Genomic DNA, 24043 nt, shown 5'->3' with positions numbered 1-24043 from the left:
CTCTACTCTCTAAAGACGTCTCTAAGCTAGGTCTAACTCTACTCTCTCTGAACACATCTCTAAGCTAGGTCTAACTCTACTCTCTGAACACATCTCTAAGCTAGGTCTAACTCTACTCTCTGAACACATCTCTAAGCTAGGTCTAACTCTACTCTCTCTGAACACATCTCTAAGCTAGGTCTAACTCTACTCTCTGAACACATCTCTAAGCTAGGTCTAACTCTACTCTCTGAACACATCTCTAAGCTAGGTCTAACTCTACTCTCTCTGAACACATCTCTAAGCTAGGTCTAACTCTACTCTCTGAACACATCTCTAAGCTAGGTCTAACTCTACTCTCTGAACACATCTCTAAGCTAGGTCTAACTCTACTCTCTGAACACATCTCTAAGCTAGGTTTAACTCTACTCTCTCTGAAGACGTCTCTAAGCTAGGTCTAACTCTACTCTCTCTGAAGACATCTCTAAGCTAGGTCTAACTCTACTCTCTCTGAACACATCTCTAAGCTAGGTCTAACTCTACTCTCTCTGAACACATCTCTAAGCTAGGTCTAACTCTACTCTCTGAACACATCTCTAAGCTAGGTCTAACTCTACTCTCTCTGAACACATCTCTAAGCTAGGTCTAACTCTACTCTCTCTGAACACATCTCTAAGCTAGGTCTAACTCTACTCTCTCTGAACACATCTCTAAGCTAGGTCTAACTCTACTCTCTCTGAACACATCTCTAAGCTAGGTCTAACTCTACTCTCTGAACACATCTCTAAGCTAGGTCTAACTACTCTCTGAACACATCTCTAAGCTAGGTCTAACTCTACTCTCTCTGAACACATCTCTAAGCTAGGTCTAACTCTACTCTCTCTGAATAAGTCTCTAAGCTAGGTCTAACTCTACTCTCTCTGAACACATCTCTAAGCTAGGTCTAACTCTACTCTCTCTGAAGACGTCTCTAAGCTAGGTCTAACTCTACTCTCTCTGAACACATCTCTAAGCTAGGTCTAACTCTACTCTCTCTGAACACATCTCTAAGCTAGGTCTAACTCTACTCTCTGAACACATATCTAAGCTAGGTCTAACTCTACTCTCTGAACACATCTCTAAGCTAGGTCTAACTCTACTCTCTCTGAACACATCTCTAAGCTAGGTCTAACTCTACTCTCTCTGAACACATCTCTAAGCTAGGTCTAACTACTCTCTCTGAACACATCTCTAAGCTAGGTCTAACTCTACTCTCTGAACACATCTCTAAGCTAGGTCTAACTCTACTCTCTCTGAACACATCTCTAAGCTAGGTCTAACTCTACTCTCTGAACACGTCTCTAAGCTAGGTCTAACTCTACTCTCTCTGAACACATCTCTAAGCTAGGTCTAACTCTACTCTCTCTGAAGACGTCTCTAAGCTAGGTCTAACTCTACTCTCTGAACACATCTCTAAGCTAGGTCTAACTCTACTCTCTCTGAACACATCTCTAAGCTAGGTCTAACTCTACTCTCTCTGAACACATCTCTAAGCTAGGTCTAACTCTACTATCTCTGAACACATCTCTAAGCTAGGTCTAACTCTACTCTCTCTGAACACATCTCTAAGCTAGGTCTAACTCTACTCTCTCTGAACACATCTCTAAGCTAGGTCTAACTCTACTCTCTGAACACATCTCTAAGCTAGGTCTAACTCTACTCTCTCTGAACACATCTCTAAGCTAGGTCTAACTCTACTCTCTGAACACATCTCTAAGCTAGGTCTAACTCTACTCTCTGAACACATCTCTAAGCTAGGTCTAACTCTACTCTCTGAACACATCTCTAAGCTAGGTCTAACTCTACTCTCTCTGAATAAGTCTCTAAGCTAGGTCTAACTCTACTCTCTCTGAAGACATCTCTAAGCTAGGTCTAACTACTCTCTCTGAACACATCTCTAAGCTAGGTCTAACTCTACTCTCTCTGAATAAGTCTCTAAGCTAGGTCTAACTCTACTCTCTCTGAACACATCTCTAAGCTAGGTCTAACTCTACTCTCTCTGAACACATCTCTAAGCTAGGTCTAACTCTACTCTCTGAACACATCTCTAAGCTAGGTCTAACTCTACTCTCTCTGAACACATCTCTAAGCTAGGTCTAACTCTACTCTCTCTGAACACATCTCTAAGCTAGGTCTAACTCTACTCTCTGAACACATCTCTAAGCTAGGTCTAACTCTACTCTCTGAACACATCTCTAAGCTAGGTCTAACTCTACTCTCTCTGAACACATCTCTAAGCTAGGTCTAACTCTACTAACTCTGAACACATCTCTAAGCTAGGTCTAACTCTACTCTCTCTGAACACATCTCTAAGCTAGGTCTAACTCTACTCTCTGAACACATCTCTAAGCTAGGTCTAACTCTACTCTCTCTGAACACGTCTCTAAGCTAGGTCTAACTCTACTCTCTCTGAACACATCTCTAAGCTAGGTCTAACTCTACTCTCTCTGAACACATCTCTAAGCTAGGTCTAACTCTACTCTCTCTGAACACATCTCTAAGCTAGGTCTAACTCTACTCTCTCTGAACACATCTCTAAGCTAGGTCTAACTCTACTCTCTGAACACATCTCTAAGCTAGGTCCAACTCTACTCTCTGAACACATCTCTAAGCTAGGTCTAACTCTACTCTCTCTGAACACATCTCTAAGCTAGGTCTAACTCTACTCTCTCTGAACACATCTCTAAGCTAGGTCTAACTCTACTCTCTCTGAACACATCTCTAAGCTAGGTCTAACTCTACTCTCTCTGAAGACGTCTCTAAGCTAGGTCTAACTCTACTCTCTGAACACATCTCTAAGCTAGGTCTAACTCTACTCTCTCTGAACACATCTCTAAGCTAGGTCTAACTCTACTCTCTGAACACATCTCTAAGCTAGGTCTAACTCTACTCTCTAAAGACGTCACTAAGCTAGGTCTAACTCTACTCTCTCTGAACACATCTCTAAGCTAGGTCTAACTCTACTCTCTGAACACATCTCTAAGCTAGGTCTAACTCTACTATCTCTAAACACATCTCTAAGCTAGGTCTAACTCTACTCTCTGAACACATCTCTAAGCTAGGTCTAACTCTACTCTCTCTGAACACATCTCTAAGCTAGGTCTAACTCTACTCTCTCTGAACACATCTCTAAGCTAGGTCTAACTCTACTCTCTGAACACATCTCTAAGCTAGGTCTAACTCTACTCTCTGTGAACACATCTCTAAGCTAGGTCTAACTCTACTCTCTCTGAACACATCTCTAAGCTAGGTCTAACTCTACTCTCTCTGAACACATCTCTAAGCTAGGTCTAACTCTACTCTCTCTGAATAAGTCTCTAAGCTAGGTCTAACTCTACTCTCTGAACACATCTCTAAGCTAGGTCTAACTCTACTCTCTCTGAACACATCTCTAAGCTAGGTCTAACTCTACTCTCTCTGAACACATCTCTAAGCTAGGTCTAACTCTACTCTCTGAATAAGTCTCTAAGCTAGGTCTAACTCTACTCTCTGAACACATCTCTAAGCTAGGTCTAACTCTACTCTCTGAACACATCTCTAAGCTAGGTCTAACTCTACTCTCTAAAGACGTCTCTAAGCTAGGTCTAACTCTACTCTCTCTGAACACATCTCTAAGCTAGGTCTAACTCTACTCTCTGAACACATCTCTAAGCTAGGTCTAACTCTACTCTCTGAACACATCTCTAAGCTAGGTCTAACTCTACTCTCTCTGAACACATCTCTAAGCTAGGTCTAACTCTACTCTCTGAACACATCTCTAAGCTAGGTCTAACTCTACTCTCTGAACACATCTCTAAGCTAGGTCTAACTCTACTCTCTCTGAACACATCTCTAAGCTAGGTCTAACTCTACTCTCTGAACACATCTCTAAGCTAGGTCTAACTCTACTCTCTGAACACATCTCTAAGCTAGGTCTAACTCTACTCTCTGAACACATCTCTAAGCTAGGTTTAACTCTACTCTCTCTGAAGACGTCTCTAAGCTAGGTCTAACTCTACTCTCTCTGAAGACATCTCTAAGCTAGGTCTAACTCTACTCTCTCTGAACACATCTCTAAGCTAGGTCTAACTCTACTCTCTCTGAACACATCTCTAAGCTAGGTCTAACTCTACTCTCTGAACACATCTCTAAGCTAGGTCTAACTCTACTCTCTCTGAACACATCTCTAAGCTAGGTCTAACTCTACTCTCTCTGAACACATCTCTAAGCTAGGTCTAACTCTACTCTCTCTGAACACATCTCTAAGCTAGGTCTAACTCTACTCTCTCTGAACACATCTCTAAGCTAGGTCTAACTCTACTCTCTGAACACATCTCTAAGCTAGGTCTAACTACTCTCTGAACACATCTCTAAGCTAGGTCTAACTCTACTCTCTCTGAACACATCTCTAAGCTAGGTCTAACTCTACTCTCTCTGAATAAGTCTCTAAGCTAGGTCTAACTCTACTCTCTCTGAACACATCTCTAAGCTAGGTCTAACTCTACTCTCTCTGAAGACGTCTCTAAGCTAGGTCTAACTCTACTCTCTCTGAACACATCTCTAAGCTAGGTCTAACTCTACTCTCTCTGAACACATCTCTAAGCTAGGTCTAACTCTACTCTCTGAACACATATCTAAGCTAGGTCTAACTCTACTCTCTGAACACATCTCTAAGCTAGGTCTAACTCTACTCTCTCTGAACACATCTCTAAGCTAGGTCTAACTCTACTCTCTCTGAACACATCTCTAAGCTAGGTCTAACTACTCTCTCTGAACACATCTCTAAGCTAGGTCTAACTCTACTCTCTGAACACATCTCTAAGCTAGGTCTAACTCTACTCTCTCTGAACACATCTCTAAGCTAGGTCTAACTCTACTCTCTGAACACGTCTCTAAGCTAGGTCTAACTCTACTCTCTCTGAACACATCTCTAAGCTAGGTCTAACTCTACTCTCTCTGAAGACGTCTCTAAGCTAGGTCTAACTCTACTCTCTGAACACATCTCTAAGCTAGGTCTAACTCTACTCTCTCTGAACACATCTCTAAGCTAGGTCTAACTCTACTCTCTCTGAACACATCTCTAAGCTAGGTCTAACTCTACTATCTCTGAACACATCTCTAAGCTAGGTCTAACTCTACTCTCTCTGAACACATCTCTAAGCTAGGTCTAACTCTACTCTCTCTGAACACATCTCTAAGCTAGGTCTAACTCTACTCTCTGAACACATCTCTAAGCTAGGTCTAACTCTACTCTCTCTGAACACATCTCTAAGCTAGGTCTAACTCTACTCTCTGAACACATCTCTAAGCTAGGTCTAACTCTACTCTCTGAACACATCTCTAAGCTAGGTCTAACTCTACTCTCTGAACACATCTCTAAGCTAGGTCTAACTCTACTCTCTCTGAATAAGTCTCTAAGCTAGGTCTAACTCTACTCTCTCTGAAGACATCTCTAAGCTAGGTCTAACTACTCTCTCTGAACACATCTCTAAGCTAGGTCTAACTCTACTCTCTCTGAATAAGTCTCTAAGCTAGGTCTAACTCTACTCTCTCTGAACACATCTCTAAGCTAGGTCTAACTCTACTCTCTCTGAACACATCTCTAAGCTAGGTCTAACTCTACTCTCTGAACACATCTCTAAGCTAGGTCTAACTCTACTCTCTCTGAACACATCTCTAAGCTAGGTCTAACTCTACTCTCTCTGAACACATCTCTAAGCTAGGTCTAACTCTACTCTCTGAACACATCTCTAAGCTAGGTCTAACTCTACTCTCTGAACACATCTCTAAGCTAGGTCTAACTCTACTCTCTCTGAACACATCTCTAAGCTAGGTCTAACTCTACTAACTCTGAACACATCTCTAAGCTAGGTCTAACTCTACTCTCTCTGAACACATCTCTAAGCTAGGTCTAACTCTACTCTCTGAACACATCTCTAAGCTAGGTCTAACTCTACTCTCTCTGAACACGTCTCTAAGCTAGGTCTAACTCTACTCTCTCTGAACACATCTCTAAGCTAGGTCTAACTCTACTCTCTCTGAACACATCTCTAAGCTAGGTCTAACTCTACTCTCTCTGAACACATCTCTAAGCTAGGTCTAACTCTACTCTCTCTGAACACATCTCTAAGCTAGGTCTAACTCTACTCTCTGAACACATCTCTAAGCTAGGTCCAACTCTACTCTCTGAACACATCTCTAAGCTAGGTCTAACTCTACTCTCTCTGAACACATCTCTAAGCTAGGTCTAACTCTACTCTCTCTGAACACATCTCTAAGCTAGGTCTAACTCTACTCTCTCTGAACACATCTCTAAGCTAGGTCTAACTCTACTCTCTCTGAAGACGTCTCTAAGCTAGGTCTAACTCTACTCTCTGAACACATCTCTAAGCTAGGTCTAACTCTACTCTCTCTGAACACATCTCTAAGCTAGGTCTAACTCTACTCTCTGAACACATCTCTAAGCTAGGTCTAACTCTACTCTCTAAAGACGTCACTAAGCTAGGTCTAACTCTACTCTCTCTGAACACATCTCTAAGCTAGGTCTAACTCTACTCTCTGAACACATCTCTAAGCTAGGTCTAACTCTACTATCTCTAAACACATCTCTAAGCTAGGTCTAACTCTACTCTCTGAACACATCTCTAAGCTAGGTCTAACTCTACTCTCTCTGAACACATCTCTAAGCTAGGTCTAACTCTACTCTCTCTGAACACATCTCTAAGCTAGGTCTAACTCTACTCTCTGAACACATCTCTAAGCTAGGTCTAACTCTACTCTCTGTGAACACATCTCTAAGCTAGGTCTAACTCTACTCTCTCTGAACACATCTCTAAGCTAGGTCTAACTCTACTCTCTCTGAACACATCTCTAAGCTAGGTCTAACTCTACTCTCTCTGAATAAGTCTCTAAGCTAGGTCTAACTCTACTCTCTGAACACATCTCTAAGCTAGGTCTAACTCTACTCTCTCTGAACACATCTCTAAGCTAGGTCTAACTCTACTCTCTCTGAACACATCTCTAAGCTAGGTCTAACTCTACTCTCTGAATAAGTCTCTAAGCTAGGTCTAACTCTACTCTCTGAACACATCTCTAAGCTAGGTCTAACTCTACTCTCTGAACACATCTCTAAGCTAGGTCTAACTCTACTCTCTAAAGACGTCTCTAAGCTAGGTCTAACTCTACTCTCTCTGAACACATCTCTAAGCTAGGTCTAACTCTACTCTCTGAACACATCTCTAAGCTAGGTCTAACTCTACTCTCTGAACACATCTCTAAGCTAGGTCTAACTCTACTCTCTCTGAACACATCTCTAAGCTAGGTCTAACTCTACTCTCTGAACACATCTCTAAGCTAGGTCTAACTCTACTCTCTGAACACATCTCTAAGCTAGGTCTAACTCTACTCTCTCTGAACACATCTCTAAGCTAGGTCTAACTCTACTCTCTGAACACATCTCTAAGCTAGGTCTAACTCTACTCTCTGAACACATCTCTAAGCTAGGTCTAACTCTACTCTCTGAACACATCTCTAAGCTAGGTTTAACTCTACTCTCTCTGAAGACGTCTCTAAGCTAGGTCTAACTCTACTCTCTCTGAAGACATCTCTAAGCTAGGTCTAACTCTACTCTCTCTGAACACATCTCTAAGCTAGGTCTAACTCTACTCTCTCTGAACACATCTCTAAGCTAGGTCTAACTCTACTCTCTGAACACATCTCTAAGCTAGGTCTAACTCTACTCTCTCTGAACACATCTCTAAGCTAGGTCTAACTCTACTCTCTCTGAACACATCTCTAAGCTAGGTCTAACTCTACTCTCTCTGAACACATCTCTAAGCTAGGTCTAACTCTACTCTCTCTGAACACATCTCTAAGCTAGGTCTAACTCTACTCTCTGAACACATCTCTAAGCTAGGTCTAACTACTCTCTGAACACATCTCTAAGCTAGGTCTAACTCTACTCTCTCTGAACACATCTCTAAGCTAGGTCTAACTCTACTCTCTCTGAATAAGTCTCTAAGCTAGGTCTAACTCTACTCTCTCTGAACACATCTCTAAGCTAGGTCTAACTCTACTCTCTCTGAAGACGTCTCTAAGCTAGGTCTAACTCTACTCTCTCTGAACACATCTCTAAGCTAGGTCTAACTCTACTCTCTCTGAACACATCTCTAAGCTAGGTCTAACTCTACTCTCTGAACACATATCTAAGCTAGGTCTAACTCTACTCTCTGAACACATCTCTAAGCTAGGTCTAACTCTACTCTCTCTGAACACATCTCTAAGCTAGGTCTAACTCTACTCTCTCTGAACACATCTCTAAGCTAGGTCTAACTACTCTCTCTGAACACATCTCTAAGCTAGGTCTAACTCTACTCTCTGAACACATCTCTAAGCTAGGTCTAACTCTACTCTCTCTGAACACATCTCTAAGCTAGGTCTAACTCTACTCTCTGAACACGTCTCTAAGCTAGGTCTAACTCTACTCTCTCTGAACACATCTCTAAGCTAGGTCTAACTCTACTCTCTCTGAAGACGTCTCTAAGCTAGGTCTAACTCTACTCTCTGAACACATCTCTAAGCTAGGTCTAACTCTACTCTCTCTGAACACATCTCTAAGCTAGGTCTAACTCTACTCTCTCTGAACACATCTCTAAGCTAGGTCTAACTCTACTATCTCTGAACACATCTCTAAGCTAGGTCTAACTCTACTCTCTCTGAACACATCTCTAAGCTAGGTCTAACTCTACTCTCTCTGAACACATCTCTAAGCTAGGTCTAACTCTACTCTCTGAACACATCTCTAAGCTAGGTCTAACTCTACTCTCTCTGAACACATCTCTAAGCTAGGTCTAACTCTACTCTCTGAACACATCTCTAAGCTAGGTCTAACTCTACTCTCTGAACACATCTCTAAGCTAGGTCTAACTCTACTCTCTGAACACATCTCTAAGCTAGGTCTAACTCTACTCTCTCTGAATAAGTCTCTAAGCTAGGTCTAACTCTACTCTCTCTGAAGACATCTCTAAGCTAGGTCTAACTACTCTCTCTGAACACATCTCTAAGCTAGGTCTAACTCTACTCTCTCTGAATAAGTCTCTAAGCTAGGTCTAACTCTACTCTCTCTGAACACATCTCTAAGCTAGGTCTAACTCTACTCTCTCTGAACACATCTCTAAGCTAGGTCTAACTCTACTCTCTGAACACATCTCTAAGCTAGGTCTAACTCTACTCTCTCTGAACACATCTCTAAGCTAGGTCTAACTCTACTCTCTCTGAACACATCTCTAAGCTAGGTCTAACTCTACTCTCTGAACACATCTCTAAGCTAGGTCTAACTCTACTCTCTGAACACATCTCTAAGCTAGGTCTAACTCTACTCTCTCTGAACACATCTCTAAGCTAGGTCTAACTCTACTAACTCTGAACACATCTCTAAGCTAGGTCTAACTCTACTCTCTCTGAACACATCTCTAAGCTAGGTCTAACTCTACTCTCTGAACACATCTCTAAGCTAGGTCTAACTCTACTCTCTCTGAACACGTCTCTAAGCTAGGTCTAACTCTACTCTCTCTGAACACATCTCTAAGCTAGGTCTAACTCTACTCTCTCTGAACACATCTCTAAGCTAGGTCTAACTCTACTCTCTCTGAACACATCTCTAAGCTAGGTCTAACTCTACTCTCTCTGAACACATCTCTAAGCTAGGTCTAACTCTACTCTCTGAACACATCTCTAAGCTAGGTCCAACTCTACTCTCTGAACACATCTCTAAGCTAGGTCTAACTCTACTCTCTCTGAACACATCTCTAAGCTAGGTCTAACTCTACTCTCTCTGAACACATCTCTAAGCTAGGTCTAACTCTACTCTCTCTGAACACATCTCTAAGCTAGGTCTAACTCTACTCTCTCTGAAGACGTCTCTAAGCTAGGTCTAACTCTACTCTCTGAACACATCTCTAAGCTAGGTCTAACTCTACTCTCTCTGAACACATCTCTAAGCTAGGTCTAACTCTACTCTCTGAACACATCTCTAAGCTAGGTCTAACTCTACTCTCTAAAGACGTCACTAAGCTAGGTCTAACTCTACTCTCTCTGAACACATCTCTAAGCTAGGTCTAACTCTACTCTCTGAACACATCTCTAAGCTAGGTCTAACTCTACTATCTCTAAACACATCTCTAAGCTAGGTCTAACTCTACTCTCTGAACACATCTCTAAGCTAGGTCTAACTCTACTCTCTCTGAACACATCTCTAAGCTAGGTCTAACTCTACTCTCTCTGAACACATCTCTAAGCTAGGTCTAACTCTACTCTCTCTGAAGACGTCTCTAAGCTAGGTCTAACTCTACTCTCTCTGAACACATCTCTAAGCTAGGTCTAACTCTACTCTCTGAACACATCTCTAAGCTAGGTCTAACTCTACTCTCTCTGAACACATCTCTAAGCTAGGTCTAACTCTACTCTCTGAACACATCTCTAAGCTAGGTCTAACTCTACTCTCTAAAGACGTCTCTAAGCTAGGTCTAACTCTACTCTCTCTGAACACATCTCTAAGCTAGGTCTAACTCTACTCTCTGAACACATCTCTAAGCTAGGTCTAACTCTACTCTCTGAACACATCTCTAAGCTAGGTCTAACTCTACTCTCTCTGAACACATCTCTAAGCTAGGTCTAACTCTACTCTCTGAACACATCTCTAAGCTAGGTCTAACTCTACTCTCTGAACACATCTCTAAGCTAGGTCTAACTCTACTCTCTCTGAACACATCTCTAAGCTAGGTCTAACTCTACTCTCTGAACACATCTCTAAGCTAGGTCTAACTCTACTCTCTGAACACATCTCTAAGCTAGGTCTAACTCTACTCTCTGAACACATCTCTAAGCTAGGTCTAACTCTACTCTCTCTGAAGACGTCTCTAAGCTAGGTCTAACTCTACTCTCTCTGAAGACATCTCTAAGCTAGGTCTAACTCTACTCTCTCTGAACACATCTCTAAGCTAGGTATAACTCTACTCTCTCTGAACACATCTCTAAGCTAGGTCTAACTCTACTCTCTCTGATCACATCTCTAAGCTAGGTCTAACTCTACTCTCTCTGAACACATCTCTAAGCTAGGTCTAACTCTACTCTCTCTGAACACATCTCTAAGCTAGGTCTAACTCTACTCTCTGAACACATCTCTAAGCTAGGTCTAACTCTACTCTCTCTGAACACATCTCTAAGCTAGGTCTAACTCTACTCTCTGAACACATATCTAAGCTAGGTCTAACTCTACTCTCTGAACACATCTCTAAGCTAGGTCTAACTCTACTCTCTCTGAATAAGTCTCTAAGCTAGGTCTAACTCTACTCTCTGAACACATCTCTAAGCTAGGTCTAACTCTACTCTCTCTGAACACATCTCTAAGCTAGGTCTAACTCTACTCTCTCTGAACACATCTCTAAGCTAGGTCTAACTCTACTCTCTCTGAACACATCTCTAAGCTAGGTCTAACTCTACTCTCTCTGAACACATCTCTAAGCTAGGTCTAACTCTACTCTCTGAACACATCTCTAAGCTAGGTCTAACTACTCTCTGAACACATCTCTAAGCTAGGTCTAACTCTACTCTCTCTGAACACATCTCTAAGCTAGGTCTAACTCTACTCTCTCTGAATAAGTCTCTAAGCTAGGTCTAACTCTACTCTCTCTGAACACATCTCTAAGCTAGGTCTAACTCTACTCTCTCTGAAGACGTCTCTAAGCTAGGTCTAACTCTACTCTCTCTGAACACATCTCTAAGCTAGGTCTAACTCTACTCTCTCTGAACACATCTCTAACCTAGGTCTAACTCTACTCTCTGAACACATATCTAAGCTAGGTCTAACTCTACTCTCTGAACACATCTCTAAGCTAGGTCTAACTCTACTCTCTCTGAACACATCTCTAAGCTAGGTCTAACTCTACTCTCTCTGAACACATCTCTAAGCTAGGTCTAACTACTCTCTCTGAACACATCTCTAAGCTAGGTCTAACTCTACTCTCTGAACACATCTCTAAGCTAGGTCTAACTCTACTCTCTCTGAACACATCTCTAAGCTAGGTCTAACTCTACTCTCTCTGAAGACGTCTCTAAGCTAGGTCTAACTCTACTCTCTGAACACATCTCTAAGCTAGGTCTAACTCTACTCTCTCTGAACACATCTCTAAGCTAGGTCTAACTCTACTCTCTCTGAACACATCTCTAAGCTAGGTCTAACTCTACTATCTCTGAACACATCTCTAAGCTAGGTCTAACTCTACTCTCTGAACACATATCTAAGCTAGGTCTAACTCTACTCTCTGAACACATCTCTAAGCTAGGTCTAACTCTACTCTCTCTGAACACATCTCTAAGCTAGGTCTAACTCTACTCTCTCTGAACACATCTCTAAGCTAGGTCTAACTACTCTCTCTGAACACATCTCTAAGCTAGGTCTAACTCTACTCTCTGAACACATCTCTAAGCTAGGTCTAACTCTACTCTCTCTGAACACATCTCTAAGCTAGGTCTAACTCTACTCTCTCTGAAGACGTCTCTAAGCTAGGTCTAACTCTACTCTCTGAACACATCTCTAAGCTAGGTCTAACTCTACTCTCTCTGAACACATCTCTAAGCTAGGTCTAACTCTACTCTCTCTGAACACATCTCTAAGCTAGGTCTAACTCTACTATCTCTGAACACATCTCTAAGCTAGGTCTAACTACTCTCTCTGAACACATCTCTAAGCTAGGTCTAACTCTACTCTCTCTGAACACATCTCTAAGCTAGGTCTAACTCTACTCTCTGAACACATCTCTAAGCTAGGTCTAACTCTACTCTCTCTGAACACATCTCTAAGCTAGGTCTAACTCTACTCTCTGAACACATCTCTAAGCTAGGTCTAACTCTACTCTCTGAACACATCTCTAAGCTAGGTCTAACTCTACTATCTGAACACATCTCTAAGCTAGGTCTAACTCTACTCTCTCTGAAGACGTCTCTAAGCTAGGTCTAACTCTACTCTCTCTGAACACATCTCTAAGCTAGGTCTAACTCGACTCTCTCTGAACACATCTCTAAGCTAGGTCTAACTCTACTCTCTCTGATCACATCTCTAAGCTAGGTCTAACTCTACTCTCTCTGAACACATCTCTAAGCTAGGTCTAACTCTACTCTCTCTGAACACATCTCTAAGCTAGGTCTAACTCTACTCTCTGAACACATATCTAAGCTAGGTCTAACTCTACTCTCTGAACACATCTCTAAGCTAGGTCTAACTCTACTCTCTCTGAATAAGTCTCTAAGCTAGGTCTAACTCTACTCTCTCTGAACACATCTCTAAGCTAGGTCTAACTCTACTCTCTGAACACATCTCTAAGCTAGGTCTAACTCTACTCTCTCTGAACACATCTCTAAGCTAGGTCTAACTCTACTCTCTCTGAACACATCTCTAAGCTAGGTCTAACTCTACTCTCTCTGAACACATCTCTAAGCTAGGTCTAACTCTACTCTCTCTGAACACATCTCTAAGCTAGGTCTAACTCTACTCTCTGAACACATCTCTAAGCTAGGTCTAACTACTCTCTGAACACATCTCTAAGCTAGGTCTAACTCTACTCTCTCTGAACACATCTCTAAGCTAGGTCTAACTCTACTCTCTCTGAATAAGTCTCTAAGCTAGGTCTAACTCTACTCTCTCTGAACACATCTCTAAGCTAGGTCTAACTCTACTCTCTCTGAAGACGTCTCTAAGCTAGGTCTAACTCTACTCTCTGAACACATCTCTAAGCTAGGTCTAACTCTCTCTGAAGACGTCTCTAAGCTAGGTCTAACTCTACTCTCTCTGAACACATCTCTAAGCTAGGTCTAACTCTACTCTCTCTGAACACATCTCTAAGCTAGGTCTAACTCTACTCTCTCTGAACACATCTCTAACCTAGGTCTAACTCTACTCTCTGAACACATATCTAAGCTAGGTCTAACTCTACTCTCTGAACACATCTCTAAGCTAGGTCTAACTCTACTCTCTCTGAACACATCTCTAAGCTAGGTCTAACTCTACTCTCTCTGAACACATCTCTAAGCTAGGTCTAACTACTCTCTCTGAACACATCTCTAAGCTAGGTCTAACTCTACTCTCTGAACACATCTCTAAGCTAGGTCTAACTCTACTCTCTCTGAACACATCTCTAAGCTAGGTCTAACTCTACTCTCTCTGAAGACGTCTCTAAGCTAGGTCTAACTCTACTCTCTGAACACATCTCTAAGCTAGGTCTAACTCTACTCTCTCTGAACACATCTCTAAGCTAGGTCTAACTCTACTCTCTCTGAACACATCTCTAAGCTAGGTCTAACTCTACTATCTCTGAACACATCTCTAAGCTAGGTCTAACTCTACTCTCTCTGAACACATCTCTAAGCTAGGTCTAACTCTACTCTCTCTGAACACCTCTCTAAGCTAGGTCTAACTCTACTCTCTGAACACATCTCTAAGCTAGGTCTAACTCTACTCTCTCTGAACACATCTCTAAGCTAGGTCTAACTCTACTCTCTGAACACATCTCTAAGCTAGGTCTAACTCTACTCTCTGAACACATCTCTAAGCTAGGTCTAACTCTACTCTCTGAACACATCTCTAAGCTAGGTCTAACTCTACTCTCTCTGAATAAGTCTCTAAGCTAGGTCTAACTCTACTCTCTCTGAACACATCTCTAAGCTAGGTCTAACTCTACTCTCTCTGAACACATCTCTAAGCTAGGTCTAACTCTACTCTCTCTGAATAAGTCTCTAAGATAGGTCTAACTCTACTCTCTGAACACATCTCTAAGCTAGGTCTAACTCTACTCTCTCTGAACACATCTCTAAGCTAGGTCTAACTCTACTCTCTGAACACATATCTAAGCTAGGTCTAACTCTACTCTCTGAACACATCTCTAAGCTAGGTCTAACTCTACTCTCTCTGAACACATCTCTAAGCTAGGTCTAACTCTACTCTCTGAACACATCTCTAAGCTAGGTCTAACTCTACTCTCTCTGAACACATCTCTAAGCTAGGTCTAACTCTACTCTCTGAACACATCTCTAAGCTAGGTCTAACTCTACTCTCTCTGAACACATCTCTAAGCTAGGTCTAACTCTACTAACTCTTAACACATCTCTAAGCTAGGTCTAACTCTACTCTCTCTGAACACATCTCTAAGCTAGGTCTAACTCTACTCTCTGAACACATCTCTAAGCTAGGTCTAACTCTACTCTCTCTGAACACTTCTCTAAGCTAGGTCTAACTCTACTCTCTCTGAACACATCTCTAAGCTAGGTCTAACTCTACTCTCTCTGAACACATCTCTAAGCTAGGTCTAACTCTACTCTCTGAACACATCTCTAAGCTATGTCTAACTCTACTCTCTCTGAACACGTCTCTAAGCTAGGTCTAACTCTACTATCTCTGAACACATCTCTAAGCTAGGTCTAACTCTACTCTCTCTGAACACATCTCTAAGCTAGGTCTAACTCTACTCTCTCTGAACACATCTCTAAGCTAGGTCTAACTCTACTCTCTCTGAACACATCTCTAAGCTAGGTCTAACTCTACTCTCTCTGAACACATCTCTAAGCTAGGTCTAACTCTACTCTCTCTGAACACATCTCTAAGCTAGGTCTAACTCTACTCTCTCTGAACACGTATCTAAGCTAGGTCTAACTCTACTCTCTGAACACATCTCTAAGCTAGGTCTAACTCTACTCTCTGAACACATCTCTAAGCTAGGTCTAACTCTACTCTCTTTGAACACGTCTCTAAGCTAGGTCTAACTCTACTATCTCTGAACACATCTCTAAGCTAGGTCTAACTCTACTCTCTCTGAACACATCTCTAAGCTAGGTCTAACTCTACTCTCTGAACACATCTCTAAGCTAGGTCTAACTCTACTCTCTCTGAACACATCTCTAAGCTAGGTCTAACTCTACTCTCTGAACACATATCTAAGCTAGGTCTAACTCTACTCTCTGAACACATCTCTAAGCTAGGTCTAACTCTACTCTCTCTGAACACATCTCTAAGCTAGGTCTAACTCTACTCTCTGAACACATCTCTAAGCTAGGTCTAACTCTACTCTCTCTGAACACATCTCTAAGCTAGGTCTAACTCTACTCTCTGAACACATCTCTAAGCTAGGTCTAACTCTACTCTCTCTGAACACATCTCTAAGCTAGGTCTAACTCTACTAACTCTGAACACATCTCGAAGCTAGGTCTAACTCTACTCTCTCTGAACACATCTCTAAGCTAGGTCTAACTCTACTCTCTGAACACATCTCTAAGCTAGGTCTAACTCTACTCTCTCTGAACACTTCTCTAAGCTAGGTCTAACTCTACTCTCTCTGAACACATCTCTAAGCTAGGTCTAACTCTACTCTCTCTGAACACATCTCTAAGCTAGGTCTAACTCTACTCTCTGAACACATCTCTAAGCTATGTCTAACTCTACTCTCTCTGAACACGTCTCTAAGCTAGGTCTAACTCTACTATCTCTGAACACATCTCTAAGCTAGGTCTAACTCTACTCTCTCTGAACACATCTCTAAGCTAGGTCTAACTCTACTCTCTCTGAACACATCTCTAAGCTAGGTCTAACTCTACTCTCTCTGAACACATCTCTAAGCTAGGTCTAACTCTACTCTCTGAACACATCTCTAAGCTAGGTCTAACTCTACTCTCTCTGAACACATCTCTAAGCTAGGTCTAACTCTACTCTCTCTGAACACATCTCTAAGCTAGGTCTAACTCTACTCTCTCTGAACACGTATCTAAGCTAGGTCTAACTCTACTCTCTGAACACATCTCTAAGCTAGGTCTAACTCTACTCTCTGAACACATCTCTAAGCTAGGTCTAACTCTACTCTCTCTGAACACGTCTCTAAGCTAGGTCTAACTCTACTATCTCTGAACACATCTCTAAGCTAGGTCTAACTCTACTCTCTCTGAACACATCTCTAAGCTAGGTCTAACTCTACTCTCTCTGAACACATCTCTAAGCTAGGTCTAACTCTACTCTCTGAACACATCTCTAAGCTAGGTCTAACTCTACTCTCTGAACACATCTCTAAGCTAGGTCTAACTCTACTCTCTCTGAACACGTCTCTAAGCTAGGTCTAACTCTACTATCTCTGAACACATCTCTAAGCTAGGTCTAACTCTACTCTCTCTGAACACATCTCTAAGCTAGGTCTAACTCTACTCTCTCTGAACACATCTCTAAGCTAGGTCTAACTCTACTCTCTGAACACATCTCTAAGCTAGGTCTAACTCTACTCTCTCTGAACACATCTCTAAGCTTGTCTAACTCTACTCTCTGAAGACATCTCTAAGCTTGTCTAACTCTACTCTCTCTGAAGACGTCTCTAAGCTATGTCTACCTCTACTCTTCTCAGGCAACAAATTGTCCTCTATTGTGCCTCTGCTTCACCCTGAGTGCCATTCTCTCCCGGAGCCCAACCTCCTGCCAGGCCAGCTGTCTCATGGTGTGGTGGGGATGCATGGAGGCAGGGTTCGCTGGCTGTCTATGGCCTTCGAGTCTGTGAGTATCTCTGCTGTCCAATCGATACATAATCACCATGCACCGGCACGGCACATCACAGATTTATACAGAGTCAAGAGTAAGTGTGCTGTTCCGTCTCTCTCTCTCCGTTTCCAAGACCACGTACAAGGGGAAATCCTCCTTCCAGACACACTCAGATTTCCTTCAGTGGGAGACCTTCGTCCAGGAGCAACTCGCTGCCCTCCCAGCATCCTCCGCCCTGCAGCGGGGCTTCCAGACCTGTGAGCACTGGAAGCAGATCTTCATGGAGATTATAGGCAAGTCAAGAGTGACAAGGTGTGTCAAAACAACATCATATATTATGCATTATTTCTGAGGGTTTTGAGAATATTCCTCCCTTTCATGTAGGTGTGGAGAGCGCCCTCTGGAGTCTGCTGCTGTCTCTGGCCATCTGTGTGGCAGCTGTGTCTGTGTTTACTGCCCATCCGCTCCTGCTGCTGCCTGTACTCCTAACCATCTTGGGTAAGAGACCACTGGTTAAACTCTGTGTTCAGGGAGGGAGACAAAAGTCTATTGTAGCTGATCAAATTGCACTGAGGACAACCTTTCTCTGTATTTTGTCTGGGATGGTGAGAAAGTCACTGTGAGCTCCTGGATGTTTTGCAGGTGTGATCTGTCTGGTCGTGGCGGTCATGTACTGGCTGGGCTGGGAGATGGGAGCAGTGGAGGCCATCTCTCTGTCTATTCTGGTTGGGTCCTCAGTGGACTACTGCCTACACCTGGTAGAGGGATATCTGCTGGCGGGAGAGACCTTATCCTCCATGTCTGAACAGAGTTTGGTACGGATCCATGCTTTATGTGGCTGTAGATACTAGTGCACTGGCCAAAATGTTGTTTTGGTCACAGTTGTAGTTGTGCGATGCTAATGTGTTTTACAACTGTTATGTAACAAATAATTTGAAAACATTTCCTCAGAGTATTTTCTGTTTACATAATCCTGTGTTGCAACCTGCCAATGACTAATTTTCAGGATGCAACGGGAGGGGAATTCTGCCAAGGGCAATGAATAACGAGAGGCTCGTTTCATTAATCTGTTTTGTTTCCAGGGGCTTGCAGCCAAGAGACAGAGGCGGACCCTGGAGGCAGTGAACCATGTGGGCGTTGCCATAGTGTCCAGCGCCGTCACCACGGTGATCTCCACAGTCCCCCTCTTCTTCTGTGTCATTGTGCCTTTTGCCAAGTTTGGCCAGATAGTGGCCATTAACACCGCTGTCTCCATCTTGTTCACCTTGACCGTGACCGTGGCCATGTTGGCCAGCGTGGGCCCCGCCTGCTTCACCAGGCCCCCCAGGGCGGTGCTGAAGGCCAGCCTGGCCGTCACCGTGACAGCCGCCGTGGGAGCCGCTCTTTGCTGGGCAGGGGGACAGCTGAGGCCTCTAGCCTGGCACACGATCACCACCATGTAAACACAGCAGTCACTCAACCACTGATGTCAAGGCCAAGAGGCCAAAGCTCTCAATACGCTGCCTGCCCTGGGCCGCGTTCAGGTGGATCGTCAGATCACTATAATGATTGTGTACTTTACAGGACAGATATGTCTTAATGCATTTACTTTATAATTACATGCAGTTCTTACGCTGTAACAAACCATCGCGCAGTGTCAATGGAGTCCCAATGCCAGGTATTAAGGACAGTCTCTGTACTCTACGTCCTCCAAAAGTGGGGGCTACGAAGCTGAATGCCTTTTATTAGAGGATCTGTTGAAAACATTTCTTTCTGTCAGATAGAGCCAGCAAACCAGAGATGACGCACGGACAGAGTGCTTATTGGGAGAGGATGGATGAGTCACAAAGTTATTGGGTTTTTAACAAGAGTAACTGACTGTTCCGTGACCCGCTGTTATCAACTCTGTCCCAACGTTTGGCGGAAAACTGCTTTCGGACTTTACATAAAGGCAAGTGTTCCTGAATCACAGCGGACAAATAGCCAAAATAATCATATGACACACTTCACATGGCCTACTTTTTTGTGTGTCCTCGTTGTACATTGTTTATGAATCTTCGGAATTAAACAATATCTGTATGGGGTTGAAATAGCGTATAAACAAGGTGGTTACAAAAAGATGTTTAAAGCATATTTTATTCAAAGGAAAAAGTCAACTCCGGGGGGAATGTACACAGACACACAGTATCGCCTTTGCGTTGATTTATTCAAGTGAAATCGACGTTTCGGTCACAAGGACCTTTCACAAGACACCAGACGCCACGAGAAAGGTCCTTGCAACCAAAACGTTGACATCACTTTAATAAATCAACCTCAGAGGTCACATTGTGTGTGCACTGCAGGGAGTTGTCTTTTCCCTTGGATTTTCGGGGGGAATGATTGCCTGCACCACAGAAGAGAGGAAGCATGTGGTGCTGCGTGTTGCTATTCATCTTGTACTCGGTAAAGAGATATTTTATACCATGTACATTTATATGTACCGTAGTGTGTGATGTAAATGTCTTTATGCTGCTCTTACACATTTGGAAGTGTATCTACTATTATATGCTGCCAACGCACACAGTCTCTTTTACAGTAGTATTGAAGGTCTCCCTTCTTGTGTGTGCATTTTTATGTAGAATTAATTAAGACCCCCCCCCCCCCGGCGCCCCACCCCTCTCCAAACTGCTGAAACAACTCCGTTCTTAATAGAAGCAGAGCCAATTGAACTGTATAAGACCACTTCCCAGCTTCTCAGGTGAGGCCACTACATTTGGTACGGATCACCCCCCATACTACATTGCCCTCAACGGCACTCATTGTCGCTTAACTTGCGTGACACACTCCCTGCTCAGACATATGGAGACAAGGTTCTCTACGCGCCCTATTCACACACTCTCCAACCTGCCCCGCGAACCAGGTAAAGGTCGTTTGTCAAACCGTATCGCCCAAGGACAGTTTGAGACAAGAGAGTTTAATCGGGTTTCTCTCGGGGAGCGGTTGTTGTGTGTATTACTTATGGATGTCAAGGGAAAGCGGTGCACAGGGCCTTGGGCCGATCTCATAATGCAAATGCATGCTAGTGAACCCTCACTCCTACCATCTTCTGCTTTGTGGCACAATTGCAGCCGTGATACAGGACCTGCCACAATTTCCTTACAGTGTCGTTATTAACGGGGAGAACTATAGTTAATGACACACCTTAATCATTCATAATCGGTCATAAGCATTGATTCATATGAAATGCATAATAAATAAGAGCAGGTAATGTTCTGTTAGGCGCTGGTCTGACTGCTCATTTACCAACGTGACATTGTATGATGATGAACGAATGAATAAAAGTCGGAAGTGTCAATTATGTCCCACCAGTTACAGTCTACAGATTCAATGTAAAGCAGGGTTTCTTAAAACGATTGATTTTGGCTTATGATGTGAACTCTATGACACAATGTTTAATATGCATACTCCCAAAACTTGTTACACCCGACTCATCAAAATAATAGCTAATTATAATGTATGGATCAAGAACTATGTAATGTGAAAACCCACTATGTAATCGAGTCATATAAAAAAAATGACATTAATATATAATGAAGCTGTAATTCATGGTGCTCATTTGTGAAAGTGTAATGAAACATGAGGCAGGATGATATATTTTGCATTCTCGTGTTGTAGCAGAGCAGAACTGGTGCTCAGTTCAACCTGAGCAGTTTTTGCTCAATAAAAGTTTTATCACACCGTTTATCATTTATGCTTCATGAACTAGCAAATGAACAGTCTCGTTGTGAGCTATAGAGAGAGAGGACGCAGGTTGGTAGATTCATATGTCCCACCTCCACTATCCTGAAATGACAAAGCTCTAACTTTAATCGGTGACATTCAAACGTGATGGGATATTTTTCATTAGCATTCCATGGGGCTTGTGTGTGTGTGATTGAGTTTTTCTGAGAAAGTGAAGTCTCAAGACCAATGTGCCTAAAGTTATTGAGCAGTAATCAGTCTGGTGGAATATAACTACTCCGATAACAATTCCAGCACCAACCACCATCACATACAGCGGCTATGCAGCACCCTACTGCGCATGGCTGACATATCTATATGAATTATGCTTATTGCATAAACACCCATAAATAGGAACTATTACCTTTGACAATTCCACAAACAAAAAGTCAACAAAATGATAATTGCAGGTTAGAATCATATAACAGCATGAACGCCAAATAAATAGAGGGAAAGAATGATTGAGCAACATATTATATTCAACACAGCCAATAGCTATACAATAAAAGGCAATTATAGAGCTAATTTCGACAATGCCCTTCCGTCTTCACATTATGCACAATGTTTCTATGACAATAAATACCCACGCTCATTTGGTTCATGAGAAATACTTCATTGTACCATGAAAAGGCTTTTTCTCTGGGGGAGGGGGAGAAGAAATATTTTACATCAAATCTGTCAAACACTGAAACATAAAGTCATATCTTTATTACCCCAGGTTACAGGGCACACACAATGTTCAAGTATGCCTGAGAGACTAAATGGAGCAAAAGAAATACAAATAAAAAGGGAATAAAAAGAGTTAAAATGCATTTAAAAAAATAAGTGAACTGGCATGTCTTGCATTTCACAAAGATTCATAAGCTCATGATTTTGGAACAATTCACTATAAAGTGCTAACTGGTTCGAGCTCAGAGAAAAGCACACGTTCCCTTTAAAAGATCACACACGCGCACACACACACACACACACACACACACACACACACGCACACACACGCACACACATTACCTTACACATGGAGGTACAGTAATTAGCCAGTCATCTCGCAAGCAAATTACCAACCAGAAGACGTGGACCACCATTTCCTTTATTAGTCCTTTAATATGATAACTGCTTCCTTAATTTCCTTGTTATTAATGGTCATAACGAGAATCTTGCCACTGGTTGCCAGGACAACGCCAATTACAGATGCCGGTGTTGCCACCACCGCACAGGTTGCAATTACATGCAATTCACTTGACATACAGTATCGTAAAATCTCAAGTCAAGGGGATCCTGCTAATCCTCTTATGGACAGGAATCCTTGAATTAAAGGGTGAGAGGTGTGAGGAGAGGAGGGCAATTCCAGAGGAGCGCGCAAGACACTCCTCCACCTCCTCTTCCTCCCCCCCCCCCCTGGATGTGGTGGGCTGGCCCGACAAAAGCAGGGATCTGTCCAGCTGATGCCTGCCTTCCTAAAAGGTCCTGAGAATCCACTGTCTTTTCATTGTGCCTCTCATTGGGAGGACATTTGTTGTTTGTTTGTTGTTGTTTTTTTTTTAAAGGAAGAAAACACAAAAAAAATCTGAGGGGTGGGGGGGTGGGGGTCGTCAATAAATTCTCCCCCCCCAGAATCCGCCTAAACCGGATATCCACCCTCCCACCCCGATCCTAACCATAAAAAAGGTAAAAACAGGGTGTACTGCAGAATGGCTTTTACTCCTCACAGTCTGCGGGGGGCGCTGGAGCCCCTGGGAGCTGAGGTGCGGCTGGTGGTCCTGCGGCTGTTCTGTCGTGTCTGGTTCGTTTTGGTGGCCGGAGGTCTCCGGGCGTTGGGCTGGCGCCTCCCCTGTGGGGGGGCCCCCCTCCGTTTGCCCCTCTGCCCCGTGCGACCCTTTCCGGCCCCCGCTGGTCACTTGCGCGAGTGCAGTGTGTCCTGGAACTTGGTGCTAGTGTAGCGGACGTGGAAGCCCTTCTTGTTGATCGTGTCGTCAGAGCGGAACTTGATAACGATGGAATCTCCGGCAGAGTAGATCTCCTCTGGAGGCTGTAGAGAAGAGACCAAAGACACACATTAAAGCTGAGTAGATCTCCTCTGGAGGCTGTAGAGAAGAGACCAAAAACACACATTAAAGCTGAGTAGCTCTCCTCTGGAGGCTGTAGAGAAGAGACCAAAAACACACATTAAAGCTGAGTAGCTCTCCTCTGGAGGCTGTAGAGAAGAGACCAAAGACACACATTAAAGCTGAGTAGATCTCCTCTGGAGGCTGTAGAGAAGAGACCAAAAACACACATTAAAGCTGAGTAGCTCTCCTCTGGAGGCTGTAGAGAAGAGACCAAAAACACACATTAAAGCTGAGTAGCTCTCCTCTGGAGGCTGTAGAGAAGAGACCAAAGACACACATTAAAGCTGAGTAGATCTCCTCTGGAGGCTGTAGAGAAGAGACCAAAGACACACATTAAAGCTGAGTAGATCTCCTCTGGAGGCTGTAGAGAAGAGACCAAAAACACACATTAAAGCTGAGTAGATCTCCTGTGGAGGCTGTAGAGAAGAGACCAAAGACACACATTAAAGCTGAGTAGATCTCCTCTGGAGGCTGTAGAGAAGAGACCAAAGACACACATTAAAGCTGAGTAGATCTCCTGTGGAGGCTGTAGAGAAGAGACCAAAGACACACATTAAAGCTTGTGTCTGACACTTCCTGATCAGGGGTGTGTTGCTCATGGGATGGGGTTGCACGCCTGCTCTGTGAGCAGAAGCATGCG

General features: G+C 43.0%; 2 protein-coding genes across 2 annotated transcripts in view; one reads left to right on the top strand and one right to left on the bottom strand.

Annotated features, from left to right (window-relative positions):
• disp3 (dispatched RND transporter family member 3) overlaps nucleotides 1–18999 on the top strand; it is a gene marked incomplete at both ends in the record, with an annotated part of 44307 nt that extends 25308 nt beyond the window's left edge. Inside the window, 5 exons of the mRNA XM_084323095.1 lie at nucleotides 17427–17572; nucleotides 17691–17850; nucleotides 17942–18055; nucleotides 18200–18372; nucleotides 18640–18999. Coding sequence (XP_084179221.1) covers nucleotides 17427–17572; nucleotides 17691–17850; nucleotides 17942–18055; nucleotides 18200–18372; nucleotides 18640–18999 — 953 coding nt within the window. The remainder of the gene's footprint in view (nucleotides 1–17426; nucleotides 17573–17690; nucleotides 17851–17941; nucleotides 18056–18199; nucleotides 18373–18639) is intronic.
• Nucleotides 19000–21988: 2989 nt separating this feature from the next.
• bmp1a (bone morphogenetic protein 1a) overlaps nucleotides 21989–24043 on the bottom strand; it is a gene marked incomplete at its 5' end in the record, with an annotated part of 53215 nt that continues 51160 nt past the window's right edge. Inside the window, one exon of the mRNA XM_084323094.1 lies at nucleotides 21989–23324. Within this exon, the coding sequence (XP_084179220.1) occupies nucleotides 23190–23324 (135 nt within the window). The 3' untranslated portion in view covers nucleotides 21989–23189. The remainder of the gene's footprint in view (nucleotides 23325–24043) is intronic.

This window comes from Notolepis coatsorum (genome assembly GCF_963971535.1).
Source record: "Notolepis coatsorum genome assembly, chromosome: 10".
NCBI classification, from domain to species: domain Eukaryota; kingdom Metazoa; phylum Chordata; class Actinopteri; order Aulopiformes; family Paralepididae; genus Notolepis; species Notolepis coatsorum.
Note: the sequence above shows the minus strand (reverse complement) of the source record. Positions and strands in the feature narration are given on the sequence as shown.